General features: G+C 41.4%; 1 protein-coding gene across 2 annotated transcripts in view; it reads left to right on the forward strand.

Moving 5' to 3' along the window:
• The window catches only part of LOC117424320 (copine-2-like), a 29,590-nt gene extending 18,203 nt beyond the window's left edge, over nucleotides 1-11,387 (forward strand). For both annotated transcript variants that reach the window (XM_034040555.3, XM_034040554.3), the window contains 6 exons: nucleotides 290-423; nucleotides 973-1,027; nucleotides 1,819-1,870; nucleotides 2,357-2,490; nucleotides 10,093-10,329; nucleotides 10,841-11,387. In XM_034040555.3, the coding sequence (XP_033896446.1) occupies nucleotides 290-423; nucleotides 973-1,027; nucleotides 1,819-1,870; nucleotides 2,357-2,490; nucleotides 10,093-10,329; nucleotides 10,841-10,948 (720 nt within the window). In that variant the 3' untranslated portion in view covers nucleotides 10,949-11,387. The remainder of the gene's footprint in view (nucleotides 1-289; nucleotides 424-972; nucleotides 1,028-1,818; nucleotides 1,871-2,356; nucleotides 2,491-10,092; nucleotides 10,330-10,840) is intronic.
• The last annotated feature ends 80 nt before the right edge of the window (nucleotides 11,388-11,467 follow it).

Raw genomic sequence — 11,467 nt, forward strand, 5'->3', positions numbered from 1 at the left:
GTGACATTCACATTATAATCCAGGAGCTTTTACTGAGTGTTCAATGTTTCAGGATCCCAAATATTGGATTGTATGGTTTTGTGGTCACGTGTAAAGCAAATCATGCGTTTCAGAGCCAAAGAGGATAAAAAAAAAAATGCTCATAGGAGAACGCGCTAAAGTCACATGGTTAATTAATTATACCAGAATTCAGCACTCTGCGTTGTACATTGGCTAGATTAGCCACGGCACGTGTGGATGTACCCCCAAGCCAAGCAACTTTATACCAGCCATGCTTTTTTTCCCCTAGGTTGGCATCGACTTCACAGCGTCCAATGGAAACCCACGGGATCCTTCCTCGTTACATCATATCAGCCCCATGGGGACGAACGAGTACCTGGCAGCAATATGGGCAGTGGGGCAAATCATCCAAGACTACGACACGTAAGTCCCTCCCTGTGAGCAGGGGGAGAAAGCAAGAGTCAGTAAATGAAGCCCAAAACCAAGAAACTACGGGAGAGCAGGCTTTTTATTCAGCCATTCAGAATAAAAAAACAAACTTTACAGCCCTGTGCTTAGCACTGTAAAACCAGCAGCATTCAAACTGTGAAATCTATTCAGTGCATTCAGTACTGTTAGGTATTATAGAAATATGTATACAAATACCTAAATATACGGGTTTAACTGGTTCTTTATGGTTGTTTATTGATTGTTCGATTGTGACGGGCACGCAGACAACAGTACGATAACAGTAGTCCTGAGATATACAAAGTCAAACATTCCATCTATACCAGTATCACAAGTTTGCATATGCATATGCATGCAGATTAGACTGTGCATGTGCAAATGATATACTCAGCACACACACTGTTCAGCTTCTCCCGGGGGGCAGCAGAGCTGTTTCTAATGTATGTGAGACCCAGCTTCAGGATTGCAGGCTCTTCTCTCTGTGCAGGATTTAAGGGATGATTCTTTCATTCTTTTTTCTTTCAGAGACAAAATGTTTCCTGCGCTGGGGTTCGGTGCCCAGCTCCCCCCAGACTGGAAGGTAAATGGTTTCGGTGCCCAGGGTTTGAGTGACGTTATTCCAGCTTCACAAGCAGGATGGCGATGATGATGAATATAGCGCCTTTTAGAGGGAATATCAGTGCAGAGAGACTGAGAGACTAACCAGACCGTTTTATTACACTTTGATGGTCACTTAACGTAATTGTAATTAGCTGATTTAATGAAGCATAGTAAAACCATGATATAGACACATAGTAAATGAGTGGTGATGAGCAAACAAAATATGGGCATGGTGTTGCAGATCTGTATCCCTACAGCTTGGCTGTGTAGGCTCAGCTGTATATTTCTGTTTGTTCTTGCCATCACCAGTTTGATCGTGTGAAATGCAAGGATTCGTCTTTTTATAGCAATATTACTTTAACCCTCTCCAAATTATATTACAAACTCTTGCAGCGTTCATGATTCAAGGGGGTTCAATAATCAATCGATCAGTCCAATCAATCCATTCATTGGTTGACTGTAAATTTAGATCTCCCTGTTTTGGTTCCCGGAGCTGAAACAGAGTATACTTATTGGATAATGCTCTAGTAAAATCCAGCTGCAGCTTAACCTGGTGGGGTATAGATAGATCAAACTGAAACCTAAGAAACTTGTTCTCCCAAAGTGTTTTTACTGGCCTTATATTTACAATAAATAACTACATGGAGGAATACAAAACCACCAGCTCTCATCAACCCACAAGATCCTGTTATGTTTGAGTGTTCATATTCTAATCCATTCAGAACAGCATGCAGCCTGTTATTCTAAAAGGGTTTTTTTCGGTTTCTGCAGGTATCGCATGAATTTGCCATTAACTTCAATCCTACAAACCCCTTTTGTTCAGGTGCGTATTCCCCAGTCCCATCCTTTTTTTAAACTGAATTGGAGTTACCCTTCCTTTTTGTTTTTGACGTTCTGTTGTTTCTTGATTTCTTCACAATTTCTCAAAAGAGCAATGGTTTTAATTGACAGACTAATTCAATCCGCAGTGGGTTGTCATTCCCCAGTCCTTCTGCGCTATTCGCACAAGCCTCAGAGAGTCCAAAATGCTAATTAAAATGAATTGTAACACTATTGGAATATCACTGCCATCCACACTCATTTTGTTCCAAAGCAGAATCACATGGGTTTTGTAAAACCAGCATTTCATTAAGGAAGCAATACATTTAAATGATCTAATTTACCCAAAAAGTTTAATGGTATAAATAATAGAATAGTGTTTATAGTTATTTCTTTAACTTGCTTTGCATTAGCATCCCAGGAGGGAGGTTAATTTGATACATTTTGTGTGACGCTACTAATTAATTTTAAATGGATTTCCTCTCTGCAGGTGTGGAAGGGATAGCCCAGGCGTACTCAGCATGTCTGCCTCATATACGGTTTTACGGACCGACAAACTTCTCTCCGATAATCAACCACGTTGCCCGCTTTGCGTCTCAGGCAGTGCAACAGGAAGTCGCTGCAGTAAGTATAGAAAGGATAGTATCTGTAGGGGTGCCCTTTGTTACTTTTACATGGCATGACCCCATTGTAGCAGAATGAAGAACGAAGTCACTTGGGTGGGATTTCCTTCCATCATTTTTTATTTACTGTGGTTTGAATGCTGCACACAAGTCCAGTTTGGCGAGCGCTTATGCATTGCTCGCATTTTGCTACGTGTTTAAGCGTTTCACGCTTCATACAGCATGTTGGCAGAATGGTCACTTCATTAACCTTCTCATTCAGGTGCACACAGCAATAAGAACAGCAAATTCTGTCAAAAAACAAATAATTTCAGTCTTGAGGGTTGTGAATTCACGCATCATAAAATCAGTTCAGCATTTTAAAATCACAATGGCCAGTGACTTCAGCCCTGTTTAATTTAGAATCTGATGTCAGTACTGTTCAGGCTGTAGCTTTTGTATATATATACAATGTGAAACAGTGCTCCCCTTTATTTCTGAGTTCTGATTGATTTTGTGAGCTAAGCGTGGATGCAGCATGTGTTACGCAATGGAAAGGCTGAGTTATTGCACAATTACATGACGGCAGTGCTTCGTAGTAATTAAGGTTTTAAAAGCAACAATGTTAAAAGTTCCATTAGTTAATGCAGGCACCAGTTCCAATTTCCTCACTGAAATCAAACCACTGTGAGGAACCCTTCCATTGAAACAGGCCTCAACACTTGTGTGATGTGTTTTGGTGTGCGTTTCCCAAGCACCCTTCCTTCTGGGGAAAGCAATGTGTATCATGGTCCAGTGGTTAAAGAAAAGGGCTTGTAACTAGGAGGTCCCCGGTTCAAATCCCACCTCAGCCACTGACTCATTGTGTGACCCTGAGCAAGTCACTTAACCTCCTTGTGCTCCAACTTTCAGGTGAGATGTAATTGTAAGTGACTCTGCAGCTGATGCATAGTTCACACACCCTAGTCTCTGTAAGTCGCCTTGGACAAAGGCGTTTGCTAAATAAACAAATAATAAAATAATGATCATTATGTTAGTAGCAGGCCCCAATGGGGACAGGAGGGAGTGCCAGGGTATAAATAACTTTCTTACTTCATTGCAGAATATCTTCTGACTGAAGAGAGGTACTGACAGCCAGTTAAACACAGTGTGCAGGTGCGGGGAAGGCTATGGGAATGACTTCATTTGTTAGATTTTATTAATGTACTGTTGGTCTCCTATATTATTTTCTATCAGCCATTACAAGAACTCAGATAGTTACCTACAGGTCTGTCAAATAACACAGATGTATTTAAAATAAGAGATGTTTGTTGTTTTTTTTAATACTGTTAGCTTCTGATACATGCGATGCCACTCTTCACATAGCTTCATTCATTGAATGGAATTCACTGTGGCGTTTTACCCCAAAGTGTCATTTTTACTATTTTATTATCTGGTAAAAAAAAGCTTTGCATTCAATTCCTTAGTGGTTAATTTAAAGCTTTGCATTCAATTCCTTAGTGGTTAATTTCAAGTTCTGAAACTTCAATAAATGGCCCTGATGACACTTTGGTTTTGCTGGTTTTGAGAATTACCCATTTCGCTTTATTTACCAGGTCTGTAGAAAAGGCCACGGTTTGCAGTTTTTCATGGTCTTTAATCAATGTAACAGAGCAGAGTCTGGGTGCAAACTGGCGACCCGGCGCACTGCAAGTGAGCGTCCTAACCACTGTGCAAAAGAGCCAGACTCGTCTGCATTCATGGTTATAGAGCTTTTAACCTCTCCTCATCGCACTGGCAGGGCACAGAATCTGTAACAGCAGTGCATCACACAACACTGCCCGCTACACTCTTCCCCCACTTGAACCTCTGCGATCGGCTGCAGCCAATCTATGAGATCTGGATATCGCATTTTAGTTTTAGAGAACTATCTGGTTGTGGCTGAAGACCCAACTCAGCTGAGCTTGATCGCATTGAATCCCCAGTGATTACATAAGGACAGCGGTTTGGTTTGTAACTGATCAGTGGATAATTTCATTAAGAACAGTGCACAAGAACTCCTTGCAGTCAGCAGCCGTGGAGCTTCAGGACTCCTTGCAGTCAGCAGCCCCAGAACTTCAAGACTCCTTGCAGTCAGCAGACCCGGAGCTTCAGGACTCCTTGCAGTCAGCAGCTGCGGAGCTTCAGGACTCCTTGCAGTCAGCAGCCGTGGAGCTTCAGGACTCCTTGCAGTCAGCAGCCCCGGAACTTCAGGACTCCTTGCAGTCAGCAGCCGCTGAGCTTCAGGACTTCTTGCAGTCAGCAGCCGCTGAGCTTCAGGACTCCTTGCAGTCAGCAGCCACGGAGCTTCAGGACTCCTTGCAGTCAGCAGCCGCTGAGCTTCAGGACTTCTTGCAGTCAGCAGCCGCTGAGCTTCAGGACTCCTTGCAGTCGGCAGCCGTGGAGCTTCAGGACTCCTTGCAGTCAGCAGCCCCAGAGCTTCAGGACTCCTTGCAGTCAGCAGCCACAGAGCTTCTGTTTTATCATCTGTGAGGAGAAGCTATTGCAATCCCATTGCATTTAAAGTTATTTTTAGAATGGATTTGTATGAAACTTGTGTTTCTAGAGGCGCAGAAGCGACCAACGTGGGCTCTCTTTTGACCATCCATTGGCGACTCTGTCTTTGTTTTATAATGGAGCAGTTTATTACACCTTGTTTGGTGTAGGCTGGCGATCGTTATCTGAGCCATAGAAGTGTCCTGTTGTTAGCTGGTTGATCTTTTGACTTGGTTGTTTGTTCCTTAGTTAAGCGATGCTGCTCTGGAGTTTCTATACCATTGTTTTAATAATATTTATTTGAAGATGATCATGCTGGGTAGATCCACTGAGATGAAGCATCTTGTTTGCAGTGATATGTTGTGCTGTTACTATTTACCACGGCCGGGTAACAGAGTGCTTGATAGCGGAGCTACAGTTTATTGACCTGTATTGTGATTGAACCTGGACAACCAGCATCAAGGGAATTATTTTAACCAGAATCAGGGTTCAGTCTGAACTGGCTTGGGGACTAACATTGGCATTCTGGAGGAAGTGTTGCAACTTGTCTGTGATTCTGTGTAGCACGGCAATGCTGTCACACTAGTGAGACTCATCACAATCATGCCTCTGAATACATTTATGCCCTTCTCTTTCAAACTGGTTGGAGATCACCATAGCAACACATTATCTCTGTAGGCATTGTTTCTGGGATTGCTGAATTCTCTATCGGTGATTGTTGAGGACAGCAAGGATTATCAGAACATTTATAATACAATCGTGTTTGATTTGCTAATTTATTTCAGTTCTCTGAAACTGCTTGTGTTGGGCGATTTGTTTTAATGGTAAGAGTTTTACATATATATACAGTATATTTTCAAGGTAGGCGCAGATACATGAAACCCTGCAGTAAAAGTACCTAAAGCACACAAACCCTGATCTTGTGTAATACATAACATAGAAATGCATAAATAACATTTTAATTATGGGGGAGGGTGTGTGCCCAAACCATAAACAAGTTCAAATAAAAAGACGTCTCTAAATGGGCACCTTGTACAGTATATGACTGCATCATTTGAATGTGTTTACTAAAGAGTTCAGAAGCAATATGTAAATGCTGTTCTGTGCTGGAAAATGTGACCTACCTTACTTTTGACAATCTTTCCATGTAGGAACAGTGTGTGCTTTAGTGTGAAATCCAGACAGCTGAACAGTGTAAGACTGGTTAGAGGAGATAATAAGCAGTCATTATTGTGTTTCTGCTGGAAGACTGTGAATGCAGAATGCAGTCACTCGTAATTGCATACTGTCATTGCACATGCTGCAACACGCTCCTTTAATCTACTCCAGTTATTCTTTTTTTCTTTCCATTGATAGGGATATAATAATATCATAATTCACGCAGTGTGGTTTCACAGTCCAGGATAGAAATATATCGGCCTTTTTAAATTGATCGCTTCAGAGGCACCTCACCCTTTTTGGTCTGTGAAAGGGATAGCAGGTATTATCACTGTTATTCATATTTTATTTCCAGTAGCTGCAGGTACTGTACTGTGTGTTTCCAGTGCTGCTTGGTGCTGTTCGTTATAAAGACACTCTACCTGTTGCAAAGCACAACTGTCCTCCTGTGTAGGCGGTGCAGGTGGGTGTTTTTTTCTTCTTTCTGGTACTGCTTCGTTCGGGACAGAGCGCTTTATCTTGCTGCCATGTGAGGTACAGCATCCGTTTCCTCCTTGCTACTTTCACCTGAAGCAGAGACTTGAGGCTGTGTGAGACGAGGCTAATAAATTGGCTAATAAACTGCACAAGTGTCTCTCAAAAAGCATAAGGGATGTGAAACCAATTAAAACTCCCAAATGAAACCCTGCCCCTGCGCTGTTCCATTTCAAATAACCTTTTTGTCACTTTGCAACCACAGCAATGACAATTTTGACAACCAGCGAACCCGTCATGACATCTAAAAATTGGGCTCAGCAGCAGGAAAGTGGTTATCCATTGAAACTGTATTACATTTGTCATAACTGTATTACATTTTCATGTCGTCAAAGATTTGGGGCCCATTATGGTTGTGAAGTGAACATTAAAAATGTACCGATAACCGGTAATAATAAATCAGAATTGTGTCAGACTTGCAGTATATATATATATATATATATATATATATATATATATATATATATATATATATATACACACACACACACTGAATGAGCAGCACAAGCAGAGCTGCAAAGACTGTCCCCAGTTGTTGCAGCTAATGAGAGCCTGATGATTAGGTCTGTGTGCATTAAAGACCCCAGCTTCTGAAGGAGAGCAGCAGGGGAACGGGACGCTATCAAAAGGGGGCTGCCGTAACTGTCCTTTCAGAACCAGCTGCCATCATAACTAGTGGTAGGCTTTGATAATCCGCGCAGCGGGTGAGATCTGAGAGAACCACCCGCTTTAGTCTTTTATAACCGGGCAAGAAAAAAAAATTACCAGCAGCTCCAGGGTGCCCACGTTTGTTATTTGATGCAGGAGGAAAAATAAACCCAGCCGAACAGGGCTGGCTTTTCATTAGCGAGGACAAGAGGAACGCAAAGTTGAAAAATTAAAAATAAAAAGATAGCAAATGTTTCTTTGCTTAACGACTCTCCTGTTTAGATTCAACAAGGTGCTTTTAACTCGGAGATCTGCACAAGTTTTTGGCCGGTCAGAGCTTTTTAGGTTATTAAAATGGTTTTGCTGGTTCAAGCAAAATTCCTTTCAATGTAGACTTTGACCATCAGCTGACTTGGCAGGAGTGAACTAGTGTGTTAAATCAGAAGAGTACAGTAGCTGTAAACGTGGGCTGAGGAACAAAAAATCCCTTTAATGAGTGCCAGACTAGTTCTCACGAGAGCACAACACTCATTTCACTAAAGAGCAGAGATTCAAAGGCAGCAAAATGTCAAATCAGCACACGAACAAACAGAGACACTTGCTGTAGAGCAACACACCGAACCAGACAGATACCTTCAAAATGAAATTTGAAAGTTTTAGAAGAGGGAAGTCACGATGGAAATCAGCAAGCTTGTAGAATTTGAATCTGAGCACAAAGAACGTTTTATAGAAAGAAAAAAACAAGCTTGATTAAATCTCTGCTTCTATTTATGGAGTTCCTGCACTTGAAAGACATCTGTACTGGATAGTTATTCAGACACGATTTATCTTTTATGTCATTCAACAAACTTTGTTACTGACAGTCTCCCTAGAAAACTGTGCTAATTGGCATCTTTATTACCTTCATTACATTCCTAGCAGACTTTAGCAGCCGATGTTTCTTTCACGAGAGCCTGGGAAGCATTAAGCTAGTACAGATCCAGTTCATTTGAGGACACTGGCATGTTAACATACAATGACAGCCAGTTATTTTGTGTTTAACACATTTCATTGTGATTTCTAGCTGTATGTTAAAAACCGTGATGCACAGAACTGTGCAAGACATCAGCTGCCTGAATAATAACGATAAAAGGAACTGCATATGGCAGAAAATAATTCATCACTTCTATAACGCTGTGGCTCTGAATTCAATCATTATGGGATATAAAAAGGACCAGAGGCCCTGTGGAAAAAAAGATTGTTCGCAAAAGGAAAGTGGGAATCTTATTAGCTGAATTCTCCCAGCGTTATTCAGCAGGAATATTTGTTTTCGAGAAGGTTAACCAGGCAGGTCCTTTTCTGTTTTCCGTCGTGAAATGACTTTTCTGCATCTCCTGTTTTATGGTGTTTTTTCCTGTTGATGTCTCTGTAGGATCAGTGTAGTAAAGTCTGCTCTCTCGAGTCTTACTGGCCCTGTATTTATACAGTGGTGTATGAAAACACATCTTGACAATGATCTGTTCTGGCAGGCTGGGACCACAGTTGTGCCAGAATAATGAATCATCACAATTAAATAAATTGATGATTTAAAGGTACCCAGAAAACCTGCTGGATAGGCAATGTCCCATCATCAGTACTGTCTTCTCCAGATTTGTGTAAAGCTATAACAAGTACAGTACTCTGCTCCAAACAATTAAGCAATATTCACAGACATCTCTATTAAGCACTCATCAACACACTCATTTACAGCACATAAGTGCATCAGTACCTGAGGAGCTTGTACCCCATACTCACACTGTATGGAGGGAGGTGGACAATTGGGAGCCCTTTCGCAGCACAGACCGTACCGTTGGATATTTGTATCGACACACACCTCACCTGATACCTGTTTTACAGTAAAACGAGTCTGGTAGGGGCGTTCAATACTGTTTCAATACAGGATTAAACAGGTTTGTAATGCATAACATGCCTGTCTCTGAGTAGCCCTTCTTTGTTTGAAGCAGTGTAGTAGAACAGTCCCGATGTACTGTACAGTTCTGAAGATGAGACCGAGGATTCGGGACATTGTGAATTATAGATGCAGAAGCAAGCAATTATCTGAAGTAAGCTTTACGACTACGCCATAAATGCCAAGGTCAGGAGGCAGAATCTCTGGATGAAAAAAAAAAAAAAAAAAACTCAAATGACTCTGTTATGTGTAGCAGACAGTAGAAAACGTGATAAGTGACTTTTTTCTTAAGTGTATTAGTGCAGTAAATTAAAATGTCAACGCTTGATTTTATGCTTCGCATCAGATGCTTTCAAGTATTTCTGATAAGCTGTTCTAGAGAGTGACCCTGTCTGTCGTATTCATGTTCAGTTACGACATGCATGGAATGTTTATCTGTTTGTCATTGGCCATGGTGCTTTAGATTTGCTGAAACAGGATATTTCATAAAGGGACACTTCACCTGCTGATATATTTCCTGAGAAACCAGGAAAACAAACACAACTAGATTGAATGCTGTGGAAAGATGCATACAAACTTGAAAGCTGCTGCTTCTTGTTATTAGGTTAAAATGTAGTATAGCTTTTATTGCTCTTTACCTCGAATGATCCCCCAACCATGTTTAGTAAACCACTGACCAGGGCTTAAAGTCAGTGAACTGTGCCAATATGAAATGGACTGGACTACCCCTCCAGGACTGGAGGGGTAGTCCAGCCTACCCCTTCCATTACCCAGTGGGTTCTGCTATCTCCTGGTGCTGATAGAATCCGTGTGATGACGTGCTGGTCTCTGCTTCGTTTGCAGCAATATTTCACCCTGCTGATCATCACAGACGGCGTGATCAGCGATATGGAAGAGACGCGCCACGCCATTGTGCAGGCCTCCAAGCTGCCCATGTCCGTCATCATTGTGGGCGTGGGGAATGCGGACTTCGCTGCCATGGAGTTCCTGGACGGAGACAATCGGATCCTGAGGTCCTATACCGGCGAGGAGGCAGCGCGGGACATTGTACAGTTCGTACCTTTCAGAGAGTTCAGAAACGTGAGTGCCCAACGCGCTTTCATTCTGTGCAGCAGCATCCCCGTCAGACTTACGCAAGGGAGTTTCAGAAATGCTTCTGTAGTGATGAGTGTTTTGTTGTGAAAGAGAGAGAAGAAAGAATGTTCTTTTTTTTGTTACATTTTTGTGTACCCACTATCCCTGGCTGTACCTATTTAAAGGCAAGTTTTTTTTTCTTTTCTTTTTTTTCTGTGATATTGATTAGAGCCTAGAATGTCAGAGTAAAACAAAGCTGAGATGTTTGATTGAGACAGGGTTGGGGTCAATTCCTGTTTTTCAATTCCATTTCCTTTTTAAAATCAATTCCCATTTCTTTCTCAATTTAAAAAATAGTGATTTTATTAAATATTGAAGTAGAGCTTTGAAAATGTATCCCAGCATACTCAAACTACACCTTAATAACATCAGTGAGCGCTTTGTGAGTACTGCTCATATCCCATATTATCAATGTGACTAATTGTGTTTTTTTTCCTGCTTGTTTGTTTTATCTCAGGCACCAAAAGAAACATTGGCCAAATCCGTTCTGGCAGAGCTACCCCAGCAGGTTTCTCAGTACTTCAAGCAGAAGAACCTGTCGCCAAGCAGCTCCGACCCCGAATAGAGACTCAATCAACTCATCTTGCATGTTGCCAAAACCCTAGCACTGTTTACAAAAAAGAAACTGCATGAAAGTTTTTTTATTCGCTATGTCTTATTTTTAAACTATCGTCCTGATCAGAGTCCGAGTCAGAGTCTTTGGAAAAAACTGCGGAACACTAACTGGGATTTGCGTGGTTGGGGTTGGGGTGGGGTTGGGGCGGGGTGGTATTGAATGTACCTGTGATCTAATGTTCTGTAATATTTTTTAAATATTTGAATGTCAATATCTTAAGCAGAGTTATATACATATGAGCCTGTCTTGGTTAGTGACTTGTTAACTGTGATATAAAAAAGCAGTACTTTTGTCAAGTGCTACATGTTGTCTATTTTATACTGTTTACTTATTGTTATCTTTGTTATACTCAGGTTTCAAACCAGTCAATAAACACACTTTTAACACATTTTAGTTTTTGGAGTCCTCCCTCTCTACATATTCTTTTTTTCTATAGCTAATCCATATGATGGGAGAAATGACTGAAGC

Source organism: Acipenser ruthenus, chromosome 19 (assembly GCF_902713425.1).
Source record: "Acipenser ruthenus chromosome 19, fAciRut3.2 maternal haplotype, whole genome shotgun sequence".
In the NCBI taxonomy this organism is placed as follows: Eukaryota; Metazoa; Chordata; class Actinopteri; order Acipenseriformes; family Acipenseridae; genus Acipenser; species Acipenser ruthenus.